The sequence below is a fragment of the Oncorhynchus masou genome, chromosome 5 (assembly GCF_036934945.1).
Source record: "Oncorhynchus masou masou isolate Uvic2021 chromosome 5, UVic_Omas_1.1, whole genome shotgun sequence".
NCBI classification, from domain to species: domain Eukaryota; kingdom Metazoa; phylum Chordata; class Actinopteri; order Salmoniformes; family Salmonidae; genus Oncorhynchus; species Oncorhynchus masou.
The window spans coordinates 53,468,998-53,495,376 of record NC_088216.1 but is presented as its reverse complement, the minus strand read 5'-3'; the positions used below and the strand labels follow the sequence as shown (position 1 = coordinate 53,495,376).

The 26,379-nt window shown below is 41.9% G+C and overlaps 1 protein-coding gene across 3 annotated transcripts in view; it reads right to left on the bottom strand.

Moving 5' to 3' along the window:
* inavab (innate immunity activator b) overlaps window positions 1-26,379 on the bottom strand; it is a 47,195-nt gene that overhangs the window by 11,300 nt on the left and 9,516 nt on the right. For 2 of the 3 annotated variants that reach the window (XM_064966015.1, XM_064966017.1), the window contains exons 1-2: window positions 6,156-6,279; window positions 401-517 (exon numbers count right to left, since the gene is read on the bottom strand). In XM_064966015.1, coding sequence (XP_064822087.1) covers window positions 401-455 — 55 coding nt within the window. In that variant the 5' untranslated portion in view covers window positions 456-517; window positions 6,156-6,279. Of the gene's footprint in view, window positions 1-400; window positions 518-6,155; window positions 6,280-26,379 lie in introns of those variants that run through there. The other variant, XM_064966016.1, reaches the window with a different exon arrangement.

Below are 26,379 nucleotides of genomic sequence, written 5' to 3'. Positions count from 1 at the left end.
ATAAACAGTAGAAAACATGGCAATGACTGAATGACAAAAACCCCCGATTCTGTCTGGATGGATAATCTCCATTGTGGTTAAAAGACTAAATATCATCTGCAGTGAAGAATGTGACCAGCAATAGCTCAGCTACTGGTTTATAGAAACCATTGGTAGTGGCCACGGCATTTTCTTAGAAATGGAGCACCAAAGAATAAATAAAAGGATTATAAACCACTTTTGAGAAGTGTGGCTTGCTTGCTTACTACTTCATTATAACTGGAACACAAATAGGTTTTTAAGACAAAACCCATGAAATGTCAAGTTAGACATTTTTGGGACTAATCTCTCACTATAGGTGTCCCATTATAGTGAATAAATGTTAGTGTCATGGAAGTTGATAAATGTATTTGGTGCTTACCAGAGTGGAGAATGATACCACTGTCTGTGTCACTGATCTCTTCTTTACCCTCCATGTCTGTGAGTCTGGTGGTTTACAGGGGCGAAGGAACAGGAAAATGTCTAGTTTCACGATGCCCTGCAAAATTAAACACGTTAATTTTCTTCAAAGATACATTTTATTGTCCATTTACATGGAAATTCATTTTAAAAGTCATGCAATTTTTTTTTCTCACAAAACTTCTATACGGTCTCACTATACTACAGAGAATAATCCTGTTTAATAGTAGTAAATTGTTGCTTTTCAGGAAAATTAGAATATCTAATTTTAGACAAAATGAATGGATCCATCCACCACTAAGAGACGATTACACTTTCAACACCCCACTTAATCCTTCAACCATGAAAAAGTCCATGTGACACAAAATCAAGGGGGTCAAACCAAATTCCCTGTGAATTTGCACAGTAAACAAAGGAGTGGACCACTCTTTCATATTACTATGAGCCATTCCCTCCAGTTACTCCCTGTCAGCACAGCCTCACCAGGGTTTCAAACCAGAGTGGATTCAGACTGACTATCTAACTCTCAGGTTGTGTCCTAAACTGCACCCTATTGACTATATAGTGTTAATTTTGACACCACCTGGTATAGAGGTCCTGGATGGCAGGGAGCTCAGCCCCAGTGATGTACTGGGCCATAAGCACTACCCTCTGTAGCACCTTGCTGTTGGAAGCCAAGCAGATGCCATACCAAGCGGTGATGCAGCCAGTCAAGATGCCTTATATAGTGCAGCTGTAGAACCTTTTGAGGATCTCTGGACCCATGAAAAGTCTTTTCAGCCTCCTGGAATGGAAAGAGAAATTGTGCCCTCCATGATAGAGCCGTAGCGATGCGGACACAGAGAAACTTGAAGCGCTCAACCCGCTCCACTACAGCCCTGTCAATGTGAATGATGGTGCATTTAGCCCTCCGTTTCCAATAGTCCACGATCAGCTCCTTTGTCTTACTGACGTTGAGGGAGAAGTTGTTGTCCTGGCACCACACTGCCAGGTCTCTGACTTCATCCCTATAGGCTGTCTCATCGTCGTCGGTGATCAGGCTTACCACCATTGTGTTGTCGGTTAACTTAATGATGGTGTTGGGAGTCGTGCATGGCCACACAGTTTTGGGTGAACAGGGAGTACAGGAAGGGACTAAGCAGGAAATCCAGGATCCAGTTGCAGAGGGCGGTGTTCAGTCCCAAGGTCCTTAGCTTAGTGATGACTTGGAGGGCAGTATGGTGTTGAACACTAAGCTGTAGTGACTTAAGTGTTCCTTTAGTCCAGGTAGGAAAGGGCAGTGTGGAGGTTAATAGAGATTGCGTCATCTGTGAATCTGTTGTGGCGGTGTGCAAAATGGAGTAGGTCCAGGGTATCTGGGCTGATGGTGTTGATGTGAGCAAAGCATTTTATGGCTAGAGATGTGAGTGCTACGGGGCAATAGCCATTTAGACAGGTTACCTTGGTGTTCATTGGCACAGGAACTATGGTGGTCTGCTTGAAACATGTAGGTATTACAGATTGGGTAGTGACTGAAAATACTTGCCAGCTGCTCAGCGCATTCTCGGAGTACGCTTCCTGGTAACCTGTCTGGCCCTGCAGACTTTTGAATGTAAACCTGTTTAACCTTCTTGGGATAGGGGGCAGCATTTTCACTTTTGGATGAATAGCGTGCCCAGAGTGAACTGCCTCCTACTCTGTCCCAGATGCTAATATATGCATATTAGTATCAGTATTGGATAGAAAACACTGACGTTTCTAAAACTGTTTGAATGATGTCTGTGAGTATAACAGAACTCAAATGGCAGGCGAAAACCTGAGAAAAATCCAACCAGGAAGTGGGACATCTGAGGTTTGTAGTTTTTCAAAGCTTGGCCTACTGAGAACATATTGAGATATGGATGAGGTTGCACTTCCTAGGGCTTCCACTATATGTCAACTGTCTTTTGAAACTTGAATGAGGATTCTACTATAAAGGAGGGCCTCATGAGACCTCTGAGTCAGAGGTCTAGCATAGTGCCTCGGTTTCATGACGCATGCTCCCGACAGTTACCTCACGTTCCAGTGCTTTTTCTGAAGACAAAGGAATTCTCCAGTTGGAATATTATTGATGTTTTATGTTAAAAACATCCTAACGATTGATTCCATACATCGTTTGACATGTTTCTAAAAGACTGTAACGGAACTTTGAGTTTTTGTCTGGATGAAATGCTCGCGCCTCGTGAAGATGGATTACTGGGCTGAACACGCTAACAACAAGTGTCTATTTGGACATAAATGATGGAACTTTATGGAACAAAATCAGTCATTTATTGTCGAACTGGGATTCCTGGGAGTGCCTTCTGATGAAGATCAAAGGTAAGTGAATATTTATGGTGTTGTTCCAAAATGGCAGCTATTCCTCTGGCTGTTTTGGGTTCTGAGCGCCGTTCTCAGATTATGCTTTTTCCGTAAAGTTTTTTTGAAATCTGACACAGCGGTTGCATTAAGGAGAAGTCTATCTTTAATTCTGTGAATAACACTAGTATCTTTTATCAATGTTTATTATTAGTATTTCTGCAAAATCACCAGATGTTTTGGAATCAAAACATTACTGCACAAAGGCGCCAATGTAAACTGAGATTTTTGGATATAAATATGCACATTATCGAACAAAACATACATGTATTGTGTAACATGATGTCCTATGAGTGTCATGATGAAGATCAAAGGTTAGTGATTAATTTTATCTATATTTCTGCTTTTTGTGACTCCTATCTTTGGCTGGAAAATGGCTGTGTTTTTTCGACTTGGCGGTGATTTAACATAATCATATGTTGTGCTTTAGCTGTAAAGCATTTTTGAAATTGAACACGATGGGTAGATAAAAATCTTGTTTATCTTTCATTTGCTGTATTGACTTGTTAATGTGTGAAAGTTACATATTTCAAAAAAATATTTTTTAATTTCGCGCGCTGCCTTTTCAGTGGAATGTTGTCGAGGTGTTCCGCTAGCCGGAACCCCTGCGCTAGAAAGGGTAACCTCTTTGGGCTAGGGGGCAGTATTTTGACATCCGGATGAAAAGCATGCCCAAAGTAAACTGCCTGTTACTCAGGCCCAGAACCTAGGATATGCATTGGTAGATATATTTGGATAGAAAACGCTCTACAACTGTTAAAATAATAAGTTTCTAAAACTGTTAAAATAATGTCTGTGTATAACAGAACTGATATGGCAGGCGAAACCGAGGAAAAAGCCTACCACCGTTTCCAATGGCTGTCATGTTTATTATGAGGCGAAATCCTCCCAGATTGCAGTTCCTAGGGCTTCCACTAGATCAGTCTTTAGAAAGAGTTTCAGGCTTGTTTTTGGAAAAATGCTAGAATTTGTAGTTTTTCTATGTGGCTCCCATTTTTGCTCTAGTGTTTTCATGCGCGTGGGTGAGAGGGCGTTCTTTGTTGTTTATCTCCGGTAATAGACAATAACGATTCTCCGTCTTAAATTTTATCGTTTATTTACATATTAGGGTACCGGAGGTTTGATTATCAACGTTGTTTGACATGTTTGGTGAAGCTTATTGGTAATGTTTGGGATTCATTTTGTATTCATTTTGAAGGAGGGAAACCGGTGGATTATTGAATGAAGCACGCCAGCTAAACTGAGTTTTTGGGGTTATAAAGAAGGACTTTGTCGAACAAAAGGACCATTTGTGATGTAGCTGGGACCTTTTGGAGTGCCAACAGAAGAAGATCTTCAAAGGCATTTATTATATCGCTATTTCTGACTTTCGTGGCGCACCTGCCTGGTTGAAATATGTTTTTCATGCTTTTGTATGCGGGGCGCTGTCTTCAGATGATCGCATGATGTGCTTTCGCCGTAAAGCCTTTTTAAAATCTGACACAGCGGCTGGATTAACAAGAAATTAAGCTTCATTTTGATGTATGACACTTGTATTTTCATGAATGTTGATTATTTCTGTATTTTGAATTTCGCGCTCTGCAATTTCACCGGATGTTGTGTAGCTGGGTTGCTAGCCGAACGCCTGTGTCAGAAAGGTTAACGAAGCCGGTGACTGATGTGGTAAACTGCTCAATTCCATCGGATGAATCCCGGAACATGTTCAAGTCTGTGCTAGCAAAAAAGTCCTATAGCTCAGCATCCGCCCACTTGTGTCACTGGTACTTCCGGTTTAAGTTTCTGCTTGTAAGCAGGAATCAGAAGGATAGTGTTAAGGTCAGATTTGCCAAATTAAGGGCAAAGGAGAGCTTTGTATATGTCTCTGTGTGGAGTTAAGGTGATCAATAGTTTTTTAGTTTCTTGTTACACAGATGATATGCTGGTAGAAATTAGGTAAAAGATAGTTTTCCTGCATTAAAATCATCCGGCCTCTAGGATGAGCATTTTATTTTTTGCTTATGGCCCTATACAGCTCATTGAGTGCGGTCTTAGTGCTAGCAACGGTTATTTGTGGTAAATAGACTGCTAATATTAGATGACAACTCTTGGGAAATAGAATTGCTTACAGCTTATCATGAGGTATTCTAATTCAGGCGAGCAGAATCTTGAGACTTCCTTAACAATAGCTGGTGCACAATCTCTAATGTTTCTCCAACCAAAATGTTACTTTGGTTGACCATGTCCTTGGAGCCATTTTGGCTCCTTCAGCTAGAGGCCAGTTGGTGGAATGACTCAGGTATGACATGATCCTGCTGACATCACCTTGATCCCAGATCCCATACACTGTGTCCAATGCAAGACTAGTATGACATACGACTCTTGCTATACAGAGTCTAGGGAGCTTCCTGTGACTAAAGCGGTTTGTGAAACTCCCACATCATTAGAGTGAATGACTGCAAATCTCAGTTCAGGCAATGATTACTTAAGAGAGAAAAAAAAGCAAGGGTAATTTAAATTGGCTGATGCAACTGTGTGTAGAAGGCGTAAATGATAACAATGTGTTTATTTTCCTGAAACCTTTTGAATCCCAATGAAATGCACATAGAGACATGTGGGATGAGATTATAACGGAATGAAATTCCAATGTCCATTCTATAGCATGCAAGGCAGGTTGTTTTGTGGAAAAGCTGCCACAATATTTATTATCTTAGGGAATTCTTTATATACAACACGCAATAAATGTTATAATAAAACAGGGGCATAATGTATTATACCCAAGACTGTAAATGACTAAAAGACTCAAACCTCAATATCTATATGGCCAAATGATAAAGTATACAGTGATGCAAAGGTAGACACGAAAAAAAAAAGTCTAAACATTTCAACAAAATACTGATGTAGGCGTTAAACAGGAAATGATTCATTCCGCGTCAATCAAGTGTCCATTATCTCCGCTGGTAAGAAGCATAAAGACTGTATAACAATTGAAACAGCCCCCGTCACTTTCAAGAAACCATTTAAAACCGAACACGTCTACACGACCCCACATGGTTCCAATAGCCATGGTTACTGGGTCAACTAAAATGAAGATGGTCAAAAAAATATATAATTAAAGGGCATTACGCAACAAGCTTTTTCTACTTCAATACAAACGTGGTTCTCCTAGTAAAGGATAGTGGACAGGGAATTACAAGAAAATAAATTACTCTCGGCATAGGTTACGTTTCATGATAAAAATATATAAAGTATTTTGACTATAAACAGTGAACTAAATGTTCACTTCAACTGGACAACAAGTGGGAAAACAGTTTGCGTACTTATGCTGTGTAAAATTAAAGCACATTAAAAGGAAATGTACTTACATTTTCAATAATTTGGTTCAAAAGCCGACTCCTGAAAACTGCCTAACTATTCCTGTATTCCCCACTGGAATGGAAGTGATTGAAAGGAAAACTGTGATTAGAAGTAAGGTAGGAGAAGGATGACTCAACCACGAAAAGGGGAGTTGTTTGCCAAGGCACGCATGGTACATACCTGTGCACTTCTGAACCTTCAGGACAGGGCGCGGATTTAATGCACTGCTTTGAAATGTGTCAACAATGATGATAATGGGAATTGTTACATTTCAATTAGTCCCTTATCAAGGTGCGAGGTGAAAACCAGGTACAGTATGAAGAGAGATTAGGCTACAACAAACCGATTGTGTCAAATATCAATGCGCATTTTATCAGTCTGACGTTATTGATTTCACAAGAACACTGAAATCACAATTATTTGTAAGTGGTTGATACCATTTTCATAAAATGTTATTGGTCACATACACGTGTTTAGCAGATGTTAAAGAAGTAATAAGAGTGAATCATTGTTAGTTGTAAGTCTAATGTTTTTATCCTATATCTTCACATAAATGTTAGCATGGCTATAAAACTGGCTACAGCTCAGTAAAAGGTTTGTTAATGAGATACACACCAAATGTATAAGTAATTAATTTACCACATTCAGACACAAGTTACCACTTTTAATACATGCATAAACATTGATACTGATTTGTTATGTACATTTACTGCCCTCTCCTGACCACTTCAGTAAGTTGTCTTGGAACTACCCAAATGAGCTAAGAATTTTATTTTAAAGCCATACAGCAGTTTAGAGCAGGGGTTCCCAACCTTCTTCACTCAGGCATTAGAGAACATCCTGTAAGCGCGCGCCACGTAATTTCTATGGGCACAAGACCTTTTCACTCCCCTCTTGTTGGTTGATAAAATGTTGCAGCAATAGCTCTCGAAGGTCTGCAATGACTGACATGACAAGAGGAAAACTGCTGATGCACTACCAAATTTCGAAACTGCATCTTTTGCATTCTACTATAAACAACTTTCAGGAATAAGTTGAAAGCCGGAAGGAGTTCCTTTAAAAACACACACACAAAGTTTGGGAACCACTGGTTTATAAGACTTCAAATAACTTAAAGATTCACTTACAGTGCCTTGGCTTTTTCCACATTGTTGTTACATAGTGGGATTAAAATTTATTTAATTATACTTTTTTATCAACGATCTACTCAAAATACTCTTAATGTCAAAGTGGAAGACAAATGCTAACATAAAACATTTGACAATAAAACACAAATATATCTTGATTAGATAAGTATTCAACCCCCTGAGTCAATATGTTAGAATCACATTTGGCAGAGATCACAGCTGTGAGTCTTTTTGGGTAACTCGAAGAGCCTTGCACTCCTGGATTGTACAACATTTACCTGTTTTTATTAATTTATATTCTTCAAGCTCAGTCAAGTTAGTTGTGTCTTATTTTAAGTCAAAACTGCAACTAGGCCACTCAGGAACATTCAGTGTTGTCTTGGTAATGCTGTATATTTGGCCTTGTAGGTAATTGTCCTGCTGAAAGGTGAATTTGTCTCACAGTGGTTGTTGGAAAGCAGACTGAACCAGGTATTCCTCTAGGATTTAGCATGTTCTTAGCTCTTTTCCATAAATTGTTATCCAAAAAGAACTCCCTAGTCCTTGCCGATGACAAGTATACCCATAACATGATGCAGCCACCACTATGCTTGAAAATATGAAGAGTGGTACCTGTGTGTTGTGTTGGATTTGCCCCAAACATAACGCTGTTTATTCAGGACAAAAAAAATAATAATTCTTTGCAGTATTACTTTAGTGCCTTGTTCAAAACAGGATCCATGTTTTGGAATATTTGTATTCTGTACAGGCTTCCTTCTTTTCACTCTGTCATGTAGGTTTGTATTGTCGAGTAACTACAATGTTGTTGATCCATCCTTAGTGTTCTATCACAGCCATTAAACTCCATAACTGTTTTAAAAAGTCACAATTGGCCTCATGATGAAACCCTTAGTGGTTTCATTCCTCTCTGGCAAGAGTTAGGAAGGGCGCCTTTATCTTTGTAGTGAATTAGGTGTATTGATACACCATCCAAAGTGTAATTAATAACTGCACAGTGCTCATAGGGATATTAAATGCTTGCTTCTTTTTTTAGCAATCTACCAATAGGTGCCCTTCTTTGCTGGGAATTCCCTGCTCGACTGAGGGACCTTACAGAGAATTGTGTGCGTAGTACCGAAAAGGGGTAGTCAGGAAAAAAAATCATGTTAACCACCATTATTGCACATAGAGTTAGTGCATGCAACTTGTGATACAGTAAGGAGAACAAGTATTTGTTAACCTGCAAAATCGGCAGTGTTTCCTACTTACAAAGCATGTAGAGGTCTGTAATTTTTATCATTGCTACACTTCAACTGTGAGAGACGGAATCTAAAACAAAAATCCAGAAAATCACATTGTATGATTAAGTAATTAATTTGCATTTTATTGCATGACATAAGTATTTGATACATCAGAAAAGCAGAACTTAATATTTGGTACAGAGATCATACGTTTCCTGTAGTTCTTGACCAGGTTTGCACACACTGCAGTAGGGATTTTGGCCCACTCCTCCATACAGACCTTCTCCAGATCCTTCAGGTTTCGGGGCTGTCGCTGGGCAATACAGACTTTCAGCTCCCTCCAAAGATTTTCTATTGGGTTCAGGTCTAGAGACTGGCTAGGCCACTCCAGGACCTTGAGATGCTTCTTACGGAGCCACTCCTTAGTTGCCCTGGCTGTGTGTTTCAGGTTGTCGTCATGCTGGAAGACCCAGCCACAACCCATCTTTAATGCTCTGACTTTGGGAAGGAGATTGTTGGCCAAGATCTCACGATACATGGCCCCATCCACCCTCCCCTGAATACGGTGCAGTTGTCCTGTCCCCTTTGCAGAAAAGCATCCCCAAAGAATGATGTTTCCACCTCCATGCTTCACGGTTGGGATGATGTTCTTGGGGTTGTACTCATCCTTCTTCTTCCTCCAAACACGGCGAGTGGAGTGTAGACCAAAAAGCTCTATTTTTGTCTCATCAGACCACATGACCTTCTCCCATTCCTCCTCTGGATCATCCAGATGGTCATTGGCAAACTTCAGACGGGCCTGGACATGCGCTGGCTTGAGCAGGGGGACCTTGCATGCGCTGCAGGATTTTAATCCATGACGGCGTAGTGTGTTACTAATGGTTTTCTTTGAGACTGTGGTCCCAGCTCTCTTCAGGTCATTGACCAGGTCCTGCCGTGTAGTTCTGGGCTGATCCCTCACCTTCCTCATGATCATTGATGCCCCACGAGGTGAGATCTTGCATGGAGCCCCAGACCGAGGGTGATTGACAGTCATCTTGAACTTCTTCCATTTTCTAATAATTGCGCCAACAGTTGTTGCCTTCTCACCAAGCTGTTTGCCTATTGTCCTGTAGCCCATCCCAGCCTTGTGCAGGTCTACAATTTTATCCCTGATGTCCTTACACAGCTCTCTGGTCTTGGCCACTGTGGAGAGGTTGGAGTCTGTTTGATTGAGTGTGTGGACAGGTGTATTTTATACAGGTAACGAGTTCAAACAGGTGCAGTTAATACAGGTAATGAGTGGAGAACAGGAGGGCTTCTTAAAGAAAAGGTCTGTGAGAGCCGGAATTCTTACTGGTTGGTAGGTGATCAAATACTTTTGTCATGCAATAAAATGCAATTTAATTACTTAAAAATCATACAAATATGATTTTCTGGATTTTTGTTTTAGATTCCGTCTCTCACAGTTGAAGTGTAGCAATGATAAAAATTACAGACCTCTACATGCTTTGTAAGTAGGAAAACCTGCAAAATCGGACAGTGAATCAAATACTTGTTCTCCCCACTGTATTTGTACTCCATAACTTATTTAAGCTCGCCACAACAAAGGGGTTGAATACCCATTGACTCAAGGCAGTTCAGCTTTATATTTTGTTATTCATTTGTTAACATTTCTAAACACATAATTCCACTTTGACATAATGGATTATTGTGTGTAGACCAGTGACACAAATCTCAATTGAATCCATCTTAAATGCAGGCTATAACACAACAAAATGTGGAAAAATTCAAGGGGTGTGAATATCTTCTGAAAGCACATCCCAGAGGGTTATTTCATAGAGAATCTAGGCCTATTATAACACCAAACATCAAATGTAATTCATTTTCATTGACTCGGCTATTTCTCAATCCTCTACATTTTGATCCTCTGAGATACACTGTAGCAGTTGAACTCATTGCTCAAGTGTAGTCAGATCTTTAGGCTGGCACACGCCGCATCAAAAGTGGATCTAGCATTTGTCTGCTGATCATTCAGCACACTGTTTTTTAAGCTGGGTGTACCACTACACCTAGTTTAAAACACCATCCCAGAAAAGTTTGAGATCGGAGATAAAATCACCATGTCGTTGCCTAGTCTGGGTGTGCAGCTGCCACCGACGCTCGTTTAATGTGAGGGGGTCAAAGACGCAATCTGAGGGCTACTGATTTTTGAGCAGTCCCAGACGTCCTGATGTTTTCAAACACGTTTGCACAAAACCTGCAATGCTCTTGTAGTGTGAGATGTGCAACGACTAGTTTTGAGAACGGTGGTCAGCAATACCCCAGAATGTGTAGACTCTCGAGCAGAAGCGTTTGTACTTGCCTTTAACCAAAGCGTCAAATCCTTATAGCTCCGATGATCACAAGCAATGTTTTTCAATTCATAATGTTGGCTAGATATTTCAACTCTGTACGGCATGCGTGGTAAGGGCAACACCTGTTGTATTAGGCCATGTGACAATTTTACTTGATTTGTGAATGTCTGACTGAAAACGTATGAGGCTGCTTTGAGCCACAGCTCGTTCTAGCTATACAATCTAATCGCATTACTGTTTTCGCGAGACAGCGTGGTGGTATCATGAATCCTCACGAGCAAGTGAAGAGTCTTGCAGAGTGTGACACCCCGTCTGTGCCAGATAGTTTAGTGTGCGCACAACTAGGTTGGCAAGACAAAAAAAAAAAAACGCCAGGAGAAATGGTTGTTTAATGTGAGAGGCTCAGAGATATTAGGCTTTTGAAATTCATGTAGTGTACACCAGGCATTAGGGACCACCCACTTTAGATGTCTGATTGACGAGATTTTTCTACACGATTCTACATGTAAAATTTGTGCGCAAATTACTTTGAGGTGCTAAGTGCTCTCGACCAGCAAACACTATTGGTGTGTCTGAGTCCTTTGGTATGAGTAGGAGTGTGTGAGCCAGAGGAGGACCTAAAACGCCCAGTGCCCACCGGGGAGGGAAGAACATGGTGGTGGGAATCAGAATGTGTGGACACACAGCACCTGCTCGACCACTGCATGGCTCACATACTCAGAATCCTGATATTCACTCTGTCTCTCAAAGAATGCTGGCGCCTAGAGACCCTGAACAAGCCCCCACAATTCCCAGACAGCAGGGTATCAAATCACCAAAGACATGGCACCAAGACAGCAGCAGTTAAAAAAGAAAAAAAAGGAGGCAGATATCTGGTTCAGCCAATTCCATTACTAACAGACTTTAAACCCCAGTTACTCCAAGTTCATAAATTATCCTGGTAGTAAAGTAGTTATAACCTAAAGGTAGGGTTGTATCCGAGGTCTTGCCCAAGTGCTAAAAAGGCTGGCACATTCCACAATTAACTCACTGTACAATCAAAAGATTGGACTTGTGTACAAAGACAGAATGTGAGGAAAATATAGCTGGCCCAAGAAGAGAAAGGAGATGTGTTGCAAAGCCACACAGTGCTTTGTTCGACATATATAGGATTTCCATGGGATTGAGGAGAGAGCCACCTCCTTAAGCCTTTCTACAAAGGCCCTGTAGATTTCCATCACCGCACTTGCTGGTTTCGTGTCCCAAATGGCACCCTATTCCCAATAGTGCCTAACTATGCACCCTATGAGTCCTGGTCAAAAGTAGTCCACTATAAAAAGGGAATAGAGTGCATTGTGGGACTACTCCTTGGTCTATATTGGGTGTGGGAGCTGAGTGTACACAGGCGACTCTGAGGGGTTGTTTTTGTGGTGATCCCCCACAGTCCAGCCCATTCACACAGGAAACTCATGTGCACTGAATATGGCAGTGAACCATATCTCAGGAAAAAGCTGGAAGTAAGATATTCTGATTTTACACTACCACTCAACCAACCTTTACAACAAAAACCTCATGGGTGACTAGGCCGTACACTCTTCCCTTCTCTCTTGTTCTACGAGTACCCTCTGGGGTCAGTGTCTTAGACTAGGCCAATGTCTGCTGACACCCAGGACATTGCCATGAGTGCTGCAGAGTACAGTGGGGCAAAAACGTATTTAGTCAGCCACCAATTGTGCAAGTTCTCCCACTTAAAAATATGAGAGGCCTGTCATTTTCATCATAGGTACACTTCAACTATGACAGACAAAATGAGAAAGAATATCCAGAAAATCACATTGTAGGATTTTTAATGAATTTATTTGCAAATTATGGTGGAAAATAAGTTTTTGGTCACCTACAAACAAGCAAGATTTCTGGCTCTCACAGACCTGTAACTTCTTCTTTAAGAGGCTCCTCTGTCCTCCACTCGTTACCTGTATTAATGGTACCTGTTTGAACTTGTTATCAGTATAAAAGACACCTGTCCACAACCTCAAACAGTCACACTCCAAACTCCACTATGGCCAAGACCAAAGAGCTGTCAAAGGACACCAGAAACAAAATTGTAGACCTGCACCAGGCTGGGAAGACTGAATCTGCAATCGGTAAGCAGCTTGGTTTGAAGAAATCAACTGTGGGAGCAATTATTAGGAAATGGAAGGCATACAAGACACTGATAATCTCCCGCTATCTGGGGCTCCACGCAAGATCTCACCCCGTGGTGTCAAAATGATCACAAGAACGGTGAGCAAAAATCCCAGAACCACACGGGGGGGACCTAGTGAATGACCTGCAGAGAGCTGGGACCAAAGTAACAAATCCTACCATCAGTAACACACTATGCCGCCAGGGACTCAAATACTGCAGTGCCAGACGTGTCCCCCTGCTTAAGCCAGTGAAGTTTGCTAGAGAGCATTTGGATGATCCAGAAGAAGATTGGGAGAATGTCAGATGAAACCAAAATATAACTTTTTGATAAAAACTCAACTCGTTGTGTTTGGAGGACAAAGAATGCTGAGTTGCATCCAAAGAACACCATACCTACTGTGAAGCATGGGGGTGGAAACATCATGCTTTGGGGCTGTTTTTCTGCAAAGGGACCAGGACGACTGATCTGTGTAAAGGAAAGAATGAATGGGGCCATGTATCGTGAGATTTTGAGTGAAAACCTCCATCAGCAAGGGCATTGAAGATGAAACGTGGCTGGGTCTTTCAGCATGACAATGATCCCAAACACACCGCCCGGGCAACGAAGGAGTGGCTTCGTAAGAAGCATTTCAAGGTCCTGGAGTGGCCTAGCCAGTCTCCAGATCTCAACCCAATAGAAAATCTTTGGAGGGAGTTGAAAGTCCGTGTTGGCCAGCAACAGCCCCAAAACATCACTGCTCTAGAGAAGATCTGCATGGAGGAATGGGCCAAAAATACCAGCAACAGTGTGTGAAAACCTTGTGAAGACTTACAGAAAACGTTTGATTTCTGTCATTGCCAACAAAGGGTATATAACAAAGTATTGAGATAAACTTTTGTTATTGATCAAATACTTATTTTCCACCATAATTTGCAAATAAATTCATTAAAAATCCTACAATGTGATTTTTTGGAGAAACAAAATGAGATTTTTTTTTCTGTCATAGTGTACCTATGAGGAAAATTACAGGCCTCATCTTTTTCAGTGGGAGAACTTGCACAATTGGCACAAAACAAACCCTGCCTTGGTTCCCAGAGGACATTAAAGGATGGGTCATATCAACAAGAAATCCCAGAAAGACACAAATTGTATTTTGTTTAAGGGAACATAGCAGCCGGCAATAACACGTTCCCTGAATGTTATTGTGCCTTTATAACAACATAACGGAATTGCTAGGCTATATGTAGCAACTTAGCATTACCCTCAGTCAGCTTCCAGAATGAGAACGAAACAGCCAGACCTTTTCCACACGTAACATTTAGCAACTTTACTCGCTCTAGCTCCAGCATCGGTAATTAGTTGTTTGCAATTATTCTAAATTACTGGTGCCTTGAAAAGTAATTGCCAGTTGAAAAAGGTTTTGAGAACGCTAAGTAAACAAGACTCTCAGGGTTACTGAACTCTCCCGCCCTTCTGGTCAGTGTCTGTGTGGCCTTGTGAGGCTCCCATAATGAAGATGTGTAATGGAAATCTATTTGAAATTAGCCAAAGCAGAGACTGGAACATCTCTGATGTGGACAGCACAGGTTACCTCCCAAATAGCACCCTGGCAATTCCCTATATAGTGCACTACGTTTGACCAGAGCTCAATAGGCTCCAGTCGAAACTAGTGCATAGGGTGCCATTTGGGTTGTAACCACAGTCTCCGGCTGCCACTCCAGCATCCAAACCAAAGATAGCTGTGATCTGCAGGAATACAACCCTCCTCACTCATTACCACAGTGGCTGCGCTTAAAGCCATCAACACCCCTTAACAGAAAGCACCGTTGAGGACCTTGTCGCTGACGCATGCCCTCTACTTAGCATTCTGTGGGGTGCAGGATATTTTTGGCCAAGAGAAATACACTTGCTAACCAGCGGGACTGCTTTTAAGAGTCTAACGAGCACTTCAAATGTGTTTTGGGAGCATGGGTTTTACCACACACACATCACACAGAAGATGGGGGAGGTAGCCTCATGCAAAATGGGTTTGGTGTTGTTGAGGATAAAAGACAGTGCTATTCAGGACATTTCTAACGTTACTCCCTTTAATTGAATGGCTCAAAGAAAATATTCTTAAAACATTTGCTCTTATTTAGTGTGTATTGACTATGATCCAGTATTTTTCACACGGCTCCATCCCTTTTCAGTGATAACTCAAAATAGGATTTGGGAGGTCCATAAAATAAATTGTTGTGAATGTATGAATTAACGTCATATCAGACAGTGAACCATTAGCCTAACCTATAGGTACTCATAAATTCCCATTGTATTTCATTATCAATTCCTATGACATGAGGGTTAGGTCCTCTTCTCTATCTTTCCCTGCTCATCTGAGAGGAAGTTCACAGTTCCTTTTGGGTCAATGTATTACAGCAACAGAATGGTCAGAGTGGGTTACTGTTTAGTCTGGATGTCTGTACTGCAGGGGGTGGGGCAGCAACGACTAGACATGTTGACTAAGAGACTCTCAAACATAGTGCCACCCTGTGTGGCAATACTGTCCATTATTAGACCTCCAGGGTATATTACATACATCAGAGAAAAAAGTGAACAAAGTCCACAGAGAATTATTTTAATGGCATACTGGGCTAGAGAAATAATGGCAATTTTAACTGCAGTATAGTAAGGTAACCCTCGTGAAAGAGGTCCTCTGATCTCAACATAAAAAGGTTACAGAGAAAAGTGTCCTGGTCTCATCAAATGAGTACAGCATCTGAACTAAATATTCATTAAAAAAACTTTATGCAACATTATTTAGGGGAACAGTAAGTGTGCTGTGTGAACATGACATGCCAATGGATTAAATTGAAGCATCATTCACCGAGGTGACAGTCACGAGTATCACACACCCTGAGACAATAATCAAGTACCAAAGCTCAACTGTCAGTGGCTCAATAGAGGCATGCTGTTCTGCCTTTCCCTTGCATCACCCTGGCCCTAACCCCACAATGCCACAGATTCCAACACTTCACACTCATTCCCAGCACATCCACCAATTTCCATTTAATGTCATTCTGTGAATGAAGTGGTCTTGAAATTCAAGTCACTCCTTAGAGTTAACAAATACCCATAACTTCCTGAGAGGTCTGAAGAATATGGAATATGGATGCAGATATGGTTTTGAGTGGTGGAAATGTAATCATTTAATGCTAAAGGGACAGTGCAATCAACAACAAAAAAATCCTGTAAAAAAAATAAACAAATATATATATTTCCACACTAAAATAACACTCATGTGTTGTTCAGGTGGTATAGAGTTTTTGCCCACAGCATGACATCACAATCTGATCTGATTATTCAGACCAATGACCAGTCATCTTTTATTTGCATACGTACCCTCCTTTCTTTGAAGAAGAGCAGGGTTCTCCAGCCTGTTTCTGGAGAGCTACCCTCCTGTAGTTTCTCACTCCAACCCCAGTTGTGACCAACCTGATTCAGCTCATCAACTAGCTAATTATTAGTATCAGGCGTGCTGGATTAGGGTTGGAGCGAAAATATACAGGGCCCAGATTCACAAAACCTTGTTAAGGATAACAAAAGAATGTAAGTGCCATTTCTTCCTAAACTGAATTTCTCAATTAAGTTATAGAAAGAAACTTATGAACATTTTCAATGTTTTATCCTAAGAAAATAGTTAACAAATTAGAATCTGTGGAAAGAACTGAAAACTGCTGTTCACAAATGCTCTCCATCCAACCTCACTGAGCTCGAGCTGTTTTGCAAGGAGGAATGGGAAAACATTTCAGTCTCTCGATGTGCAAAACCGATAGAGACATACCCCAAGCGACTTACAGCTGTAATCACAGCAAAAGGTGGCCCTACAAAGTATTAACTTAAGGGGGCTGAATAATTTTGCACGCCCAATTTTTCAGTTTTTGATTTGTTAAAAAAGTTTGAAATATCCAATAAAATGTCGTTCCACTTCATGATTGTGTCCCACTTGTTGTTGATTCGAATACTTTCGCAAGGCACTGTATATATAAAGATTGTCTAGGTCCCACTGAAAAAAAGATGAGAGAGGCCTGTAATTTTCATCATAGGTACACTTCAACTATGACTGATAACAAGTTCACCAGATTCTTGACGATCCTATACATCCCTCAAACTCAACTCTGGATCTCGAAGCCAGTTCCACTGCGTTTTTGAATCATTCCCCTCTAAATCAGGGACTGATTTAGACCTGGGACACAAGGTGGGTGCAATTAATTATCAGGTAGAACAGAAAACCAGCAGGCTCCTGACATCGTAGAGTAAAAGGTGCTGCATTGTCAATCCGACGGTTGCGTTGGCCGTGCAACATTTGTGATACGGCCTCTGAAGAAGTCAGGGCATTCATACTTCTTGCGCTTCGCGGAGCAGTGCAGAGCTGTTGTGAAGGAAGTGAGTTTGTGTTTATACAGGACCTACCACCCTCACCAACTGTCAACCAAGCGTGTCAACACGGAGCTATACAGAGCCCTCAGCATTGTTACAAAATTTGAGAGGCGCAAGGCGATGCGGTACGGAGTCTGATTTGGCTCTTGCGGAGCCTCCGGAGGCATGCATTGCATCACATCCTTCATACGAAGCAACCAACCACATTTTCGGAAAAAGCATGAACTGGCTTTAAGAGTTGACTGCCCCTTCTATAAGACAATCAGGGCTGTCTACAGTGCCTTCGAAAAGTATTCAGACCCATTGACATTTTCAAATTTGTTCCAATCTAAAATGGATTTTAAAAGATTAACACCTCAGCAATCTACACACAGTATCCCATAATGACAAAAGCGCACATCTGTCTATATAAAAAAGGTCCCACAGTTGACAGTGCATGTCAGAGCAACAACCAAGCCATGAGGTCGAAGTAATTGTCCGTAGAGCTCCGAGACAGGATTGTGTCGAGGCACAGATCTGGGGAAGAGTACCAAAATAATTTATGCAGCATTGAAGGTCCCCAAGAACACAGTGGTCTCCATCATTCTTGAATGGAAGAAGTTTGGAACCACCAATACTCTTCCTACAGCAGGCCACCCGTGCAAACTGAGAAATTGGGGGAGAAGGGCCTTGGTCAGGGAGGTGACCAAGAACTTGATGGTCACACTGACAGAGCTCCTCTGTGGAGATGGGAGAACATTCCAGAAGGACAACCATCTCTGCAGCACTCCAACAATAAGGCCTTCGTGGTAGAGTGGCCAGACAGAAGCACGACAGCCCGCAGGACTCTCAGACCATGAGAAACAAGATTATCTGGTCTGATAAAACCAAGATTAAACTCTTTGACCTGAATGCCAAGCATCACATCTGGAGGAAACCTGGCACGATGCCTAAAGTGAAGCATGGTGGTAGCAGGATTATGCTGTGGGGATGTTTTTCAGTGGCAGAGACTGGGAGACTAGTCAGGATCGAGGCAAAGATGAACGGAGCAAAGTACAGGGAGATACTGTCCTGAGCTCCCTGGAGCAGGTTTTCAGACTGGGGAGAAGGTTCACCTTCCAACAGGACAACAACCTTAAGCACACAGCCAAGACAACGCAGGAGTGACTTCGGGACAAGTCTCTGAATGTCCTTGAGTGACCGAGCTTTGAGCCCAGACATGAACATCTCTGGTGAGACTGAAAATAGCTGTGCAGTGACACTTCCCATCCAACCTGACAGAACTTGTGAGGAGCTGCAGAGAAGAATGGGAGAAACTTCCCAAATACAGGTGTGCCAAGCTTGTAATGTCATACCCAAGAAGACTCGATACTGTAATCACTGCCAAAGGTGCTTCAACAAAGTACTGAGTAAAGGGTCTGAGTACTTATGTAAATATGATATTTCAGTTTTTTACAAATGAACAAAAATTTCTCAACCTGTATTTGCTTTGTCATTATGGGGTATTGTGTGTAGATTGAGGGGGGGGAAATGTCATACATTTTAGAATAAGACTAACATAACAAAATGTGGAAAAGGTCAAGTGGTCTGAATACGTTATGAAGGCACTGTATGTAAATATATTTATTTGTATCAACACGGCCACACGAGCAGACTGAGCATTTGCAAAAGGATGCTTGGGGAAATAAATTATACAATGTATTTAGAGTTATTTATATGAAATAAACACAATGATGGAAAAAATAATAATTAAAAAAAGACTGCATGGGGGCTTTAAGCATTCCGAAGGAAAATGGAACCTAAGACAATTGGCCCTTGATATTCCACACCACATTGTAGATGCATGCTGGTGCTTAGGCAATAGTGGGGTGTCTGTCGTGACTTTGGAACAGGACATATCCTCCTGACAGATAAATACCTTTACATCCAATAAATAATATCTGAATCACATGTGTGTATCTTGATTCCTGATGAAAATGTGTTAATACAGGGAGCTTTATACAACTGCATCTGCTTGGTAACAGGGCCAGCATACTGTCTCCACTCATAGTAAATGCTTGCCTATTGGACCAGACGGGCGAATTGGAAATCCAAATCACCTGCCTGTTCCACCAGGCAAAGAATAGGCCATTCCATTTCAGTGCTTATTATTAAAAAGGTCAATATAAAGCTATGACCAGGGATATAGCCTCACTGACCTTAGAGCAGTATAGCCTGACTGCAGTGCCTTCTATGTGTCCAAACTATTACAGTTCACTGCACTGCACACTTTTTTGTAAGCATTGTTCATACTTAAATCACAAAATGTTCCTATAAAAAGTGGTATCAAGTTAGGGGGGGGGGGGGGGAATTGTCCATAAATCTGTCCCACAATCATTAATACTAGCTACATTGTTTAGTATTTCATTTAGCTACTGGGAAATATCCATTTAAAAGGTCCCATGAGCACAAATGTGAAGTTCATAGGAGCAGATCAAAATTGGTGTCAAATGAAAGCTAAGCCTGTATTTTTTAAATTATGGTGTATATAATTTTCTTCTACAATTTTCCATTCTAAACATTTGGAATACGCAAAGGCTTTGATTTCTGGTGAAACCGATGGAAAATGGGTCTTAGAAAACACCTAGCAGATAAAAGCTACTAGAAATACATCACAACACAATGTTGAAGTAAAGACCCCTGTTAATATCAGTAAGTAGATTTAGTTTTGCAGAAATTATTTGCCTACTGTAAGTTTAAGGAATATTGCCTAGTGTCTTGTCATTCTGTTACCAAAAACCCACATACAGTGCCTTCAGAAAGTATTTACACCCCCTCAACTTTTCCACATTTTGTTGTTACAGCCTGAATTTAAAATGGATTAAATTGAGATTTTTTGTCAAATAAATAAAAAATGAAAAGCTGAAATGTCTTGAGTCAATAAGTATTCAACCCCTTTGTTATGGCAAGCCTAAATAAGTTCAGGAGTACACATTTGTTAACAGGTCACATAAGTTGCGTGGCCTCACTGTGTGCAATAGTGTTTAACATGATTTTTGTATGACTACCGCATCTCTGTACCATACACTTACAGATAATTGTAAGGTCCCTCAGTCGAGCAGTGAATTTCAACCACAAAGACCAGGAACGTTTTCCCAACGCCTCACAAAGGGCACCTATTGGTAGATGGGTTAAAAAAAAGCAGACATTGAATGTTCCTGTGAGCATGGTAAAGTTATTAATTACACTTTGGATGGTGTATCAATACACCGAGTCACTACACAATTACAGGTGTCCTTCCCAACTCAGTTGCCGTAGAGGAAAGAAACCACCCAGGGATTTCACCATGAGGCCATTTTTCCTGAGTTTAATGGCTGTGATAGTAGAACACTGAGGATGGATCAACAACATTGTAGTTACTCCACAATATTAACCTACATGACTGAGTGAAAAGGAAGCCTGTAGAGAATAAAAATATTCCAAAACATGCATCCTGTTTGCAACAAGGCACTAAAGTAATACTGCAAAAAACGTGGCAAAACAATTCACTTTTTGTCCTGAATAGTGTTATGTTTGGGACAAATCCAATACAAACACATTACTGAGTACCACTCCATATTTCCAAGCACAGTTGTGGCTGCATCACGTTATGGGTAAGCTTGTAATCATTAAGGACTGGGGAGTTTATCAGGATAAAAAATAATAATTAAGCTCTTAGAGCCTTAAAGGTGTCAGCATGATTCAGTTCCCCGTTTCTAAAATGATCCGCCGCAATTGTTGCAACCCCTATTACTAGCCTGTTCAACCTCTTTCGTATCACCTGAGATCCACAAAGATTGGAAAGCTGCTGCGGTCATCACCCTCTTCAAAGGGGGAGACACTAGACCCAAACTGTTACAGACCAATATCTTTCCTACCCTGCCTTTCTAAGGTCTTCGAAAGCCAAGTTAACAAACTGATCACCGCCCATTTCGAATCCCACTGTACCTTCTCCGCTATGCAATCTGGTTTCCGAGCTGGTCATGGGTGCACCTCAGCCACACTCAAGGTCCTAAACGACATCATAACCGCCATCGATAAAAGACAGTACTGTGCAGCGGACTTCATCGACCTGGCCAAGGCTTTCGACTCTGTCAATCACCATATTCTTATCGGCAGACTCAACAACCTTGGTTTCTTAAATGACTGCCTTCTCGGGCTGACTCTCTTCTCTGCATACATCAATGATGTCGCTCTTGCTGCTGGTGTTTCTCTGATCCACCTCTATGCAGATGATACCATTCTGTATACTTCTGGCCCTTCTTTGGACACTTAACTAACTTCCAGATGAGTTCAATGCCATACAACTCTCCTTCCGTGGCCTCCAACTGCTCTTAAATGCAAGTAAAACTAAATGCATGCTCTTCAACCGATCGCTGCCCACACCTGCCCGCCCATCCAGCAACACTACTCTGGATGGTTCTAAGTTAGAATATGTGGACAACTACAAATACCTAGATGTCAGGTTAGACTGTAAACTCTCCTTCCAGACTCACATTAAGCATCTCCAATTCAAAATTAAATTGGCTTCCTATTTCGCAACAAAGCATCCTTCACTCATGCTGCCAAACATACCCTCATAAAAGTGACTATGCTACCAATCCTCGACTTCGGCAATGCCATTTACAAAACAGCCTCCAGCACTCTACTCAGAAAATTGGATGCAGTCTATCACAGTGCCATCTGTTTTGTCACCAAAGCCCCATATACTACCCACCACTGTAACCTGTATGCTCTCGTTGGCTGGCCCTTGCTTCATATTCGTTGCCAAACCCACTGGCTCCAGGTCATCTATAAGTCTTTTGTTAGGTAAAGCCCCGCCTTATCTCAGCTCACTGGTCACCATAACAGTACCCACCCGTAGCACGTGCTCCAGCAGGTATACCTCACTGGTCACCCCCAAAGCCAATTCCTGCTTTGGCCGCCTTTCCTTCCTGTTCTCTGCTGCCAATGACTGGAACGAACTGCAAAAATCACTGAAACTGGAAACACCCATCTCCCTCACTAGCTTTAAGCACCAGCTGTCAGAGCAGCTCACAGATCACTGCACCTGTACATAGCCCATCTATAATTTAGCCCAAACAACTAACTCTTCCCCTACGCTATTTATTTTGCTCCTTTGCACCCCATTATTTCTCTCTCTACTTTGCACGTTCTTCCACTGCAAATCTACCATTCAAATGTTTTACTTGCTATATTGTATTTACTTCGCCACAATGGCCTTTTTTGCCTTTACCTCCCTTCTCACCTCTTTTGCTCACGTGTCGAACTGCTTTGCTTTATCTTGGCCAGGTCGCAATTGTAAATGAGAACTTGTTCTCAACTTGCCTACCTGGTTAAATAAAGGTGAAATAAAATAAAAATGATTCCTTAGGAATTATTTTTTGACTGCTTTGCCATTTATGAATGTGTTATTCAATGCGTTTCTATGGGCTATAGTAGTAAAGGCCAAATTCAATATTTTTATTATTTTAAATATCTTTATTTTGGGGGGATACCTACAGGGGTCCTTAAATTCAAAATGAAATAACTAAATGATACATGTATGACCATCTTAAAACAATTCCATATGTTAGCTTAGTAAACTTTGAAATACATGATTTTTGTTTGGCTTACTTTTAAAAAGGCCCAATGCAGCCATTTTTTAAATCAATATCAAATTGTTTCTGGGTAACAATTAAGTACCTTACTGTAATAGATTTCCTTTCAAATAGGCCAAAAAAAGCTTTTTTAGCCCAAAAAATATATTTCAGGGAAGAATTTTGTTAGGATTGCCTGGGAGTGGTGTGAGTGCGGCCATAAACTGAAAACTAGCTGTTAATGGCAGATTGGAACTCTTTGTCTATTAACCAATTTACAACATGGTGACGTCGCCATGGAAAGCCGAAACTCCTGCCCATGCAAACCTGATTAAGGTCCCATGTTGATTGTATTTTCAACCAGCAACTATCAGGAAATAAACACTTTCATCAACAGTTTATATGCTAATAAAGTCATACTGCAAAAATATTTTATAATAATGACAACTGTGAAGGAAACAGGAAGTATAAATGCCGACAGAATTTCCTCATTCGACATCTTTTGTCGGTAAAATTAATTAAAATCAAATCAAATTTTATTTGTCACATACACATGGTTAGCAGATGTTAATGCGAGTGTAGCGAAATGCTTGTGCTTCTAGTTCCGACAATGCAGTAATAACCAACAAGTAATCTAACTAACAATTCCTAATCTACTGTCTTATACAGAGTGTAAGGGGATAAAGAATATGTACATAAGGATATATGAGTGAGTGATGGTACAGAGCAGCATAGGCAAGATACAGTAGATGGTATCGAGTACAGTATATACATGTGAGATGAGTATGTAAACAAAGTGGCATAGTTAAAGTGGCTAGTGATACATGTATTACATAAGGATGCAGTCGATGATATAGAGTACAGTTTATAGGTATGCATATGAGATGAATAATGTAGGGTAAGTAACATTATATAAGGTAGCATTGTTTAAAGTGGCTAGTGATATATTTACAACATTTCCCGTCAATTCCCATTATTAAAGTGGCTGGAGTTGAGTCAGTGTCAGTGTGTAGGCAGCAGCCACTCAATGTTAGTGGTGGCTGTTTAACAGTCTGATGGCCTTGAGATAGAAGCTGTTTTTCAGTCTCTCGGTCCCAGCTTTGATGCACCTGTAATGACCTCGCCTTCTGGATGATAGCGGGGTGAACAGGCAGTGGCTCGGGTGGTAGATGTCCTTGATGATCTTTATGGCCTTCCTGTAACATCGGGTGGTGTAGGTGTCCTGGAGGGCAGGTAGTTTGCCCCCGATGATGCGTTGTGCAGACCTCACTACCCTCTGGAGAGCCTTACGGTTGAGGGCGGAGCAGTTGCCGTACCAGGCGGTGATACAGCCCGCCAGGATGCTCTCGATTGTGCATCTGTAGAAGTTTGTGAGTGCTTTTGGTGACAAGCCGAATTTCTTCAGCCTCCTGAGGTTGAAGAGGCGCTGCTGCGCCTTCTTCACGATGCTGTCTGTGTGAGTGGACCAATTCAGTTTGTCTGTGATGTATATGCCGAGGAACTTAAAACTTGCTACTCTCTCCACTACTGTTCCATCGATGTGGATAGGGGGGTGTTCCCTCTGCTGTTTCCTGAAGTCCACAATCATCTCCTTAGTTTTGTTGACGTTGAGGTTATTTTCCTGACACCACACTCCGAGGGCCCTCACCTCCTCCCTGTAGGCCGTCTCGTCGTTGTTGGTAATCAAGCCTACCACTGCTGTGTCGTCCGCAAACTTGATGATTGAGTTGGAGGCGTGCGTGGCCACGCAGTCGTGGGTGAACAGGGAGTACAGGAGAGGGCTCAGAACGCACCCTTGTGGGGCCCCAGTGTTGAGGATCACCTACCCTCACCACCTGGGGGCGGCCCGTCAGGAAGTCCAGTACCCAGTTGCACAGGGCGGGGTCGAGACCCAGGGTCTCGAGCTTGATGACGAGCTTGGAGGGTACTATGGTGTTGAATGCCGAGCTGTAGTCGATGAACAGCATTCTCACATAGGTATTCCTCTTGTCCAGATGGGTTAGGGCAGTGTGCAGTGTGGTTGAGATTGCATCGTCTGTGGACCTATTTGAGCGGTAAGCAAATTGGAGTGGGTCTAGGGAGTCAGGTAGGGTGGAGGTGATATGGTCCTTGACTAGTCTCTCAAAGCACTTCATGATGACGGAAGTGAGTGCTACGGGGCGGTAGTCGTTTAGCTCAGTTACCTTAGCTTTCTTGGGAACAGGAACGATGGTGGCCCTCTTGAAGCATGTGGGAACAGCAGACTGGTATAGGGATTGATTGAATATGTCCGTAAACACACCAGCCAGCTGGTCTGCGCATGCTCTGAGGGCGCGGCTGGGGATGCCGTCTGGGCCTGCAGCCTTGCGAGGGTTAACACGTTTAAATGTTTTACTCACCTCGGCTGCAGTGAAGGAGAGACCGCATTTTTCCGTTGCAGGCAGTGTCAGTGGCACTGTATTGTCCTCAAAGCGGGCAAAAAAGTTATTTAGTCTGCCTGGGAGCAAGACATCCTGGTCCGTGACTGGGCTGGATTTCTTCCTGTAGTCCGTGATTGACTGTAGACCCTGCCACATGCCTCTTGTGTCTGAGCCGTTGAATTGGGATTCTACTTTGTCTCTGTACTGACGCTTAGCTTGTTTGATAGCCTTACGGAGGGAATAGCTGCATTGTTTGTATTCAGTCATGTTACCAGACACCTTGCCCTGATTGAAAGCAGTGGTTCGTGCTTCAGTTTCACATGAATGCTGCCATCAATCCAAGGTTTCTGGTTAGGGAATGTTTTAATCGTTGCTATGGGAACGACATCTTCAACGCACGTTCTAATGAACTCGCACACCGAATCAGCGTATTCGTCAATGTTGTTATTTGACGCAATACGAAACATGTCCCAGTCCACGTGATGGAAGCAGTCTTGGAGTGTGGAGTCAGCTTGGTCGGACCAGCGTTGGACAGACCTCAGCGTGGGAGCTTCTTTTTTAGCTTTTGTCTGTAGGCAGGTATCAGCAAAATGGAGTTGTGGTCAGCTTTTCCGAAAGGGGGCGGGGCAGGGCCTTATATGCGTCGCGGAAGTTAGAGTAACAGTGATCCAAGGTTTTTCCGCCCCTGGTTGCGCAATCGATATGCTGATAAAATTTAGGAGTCTTGTTTTCAGATTAGCCTTGTTAAAATCCCCAACAACGATGAATGCAGCCTCCGGATAAATGGTTTCCAGTTTGCAAAGAGTTAAATAAAGTTCGTTCAGAGCCATCGATGTGTCTGCTTGGGGGGGATATATACGGCTGTGATTATAATCGAAGAGAATTCTCTTGGTAGGTAATGCGGTCTATATTTGATTGTGAGGAATTCTAAATCAGGTGAACAGAAGGATTTGAGTTCCTGTATGTTTCTTTCATCGCACCATGCCTCGTTAGCCATAAGGCATACACCCCC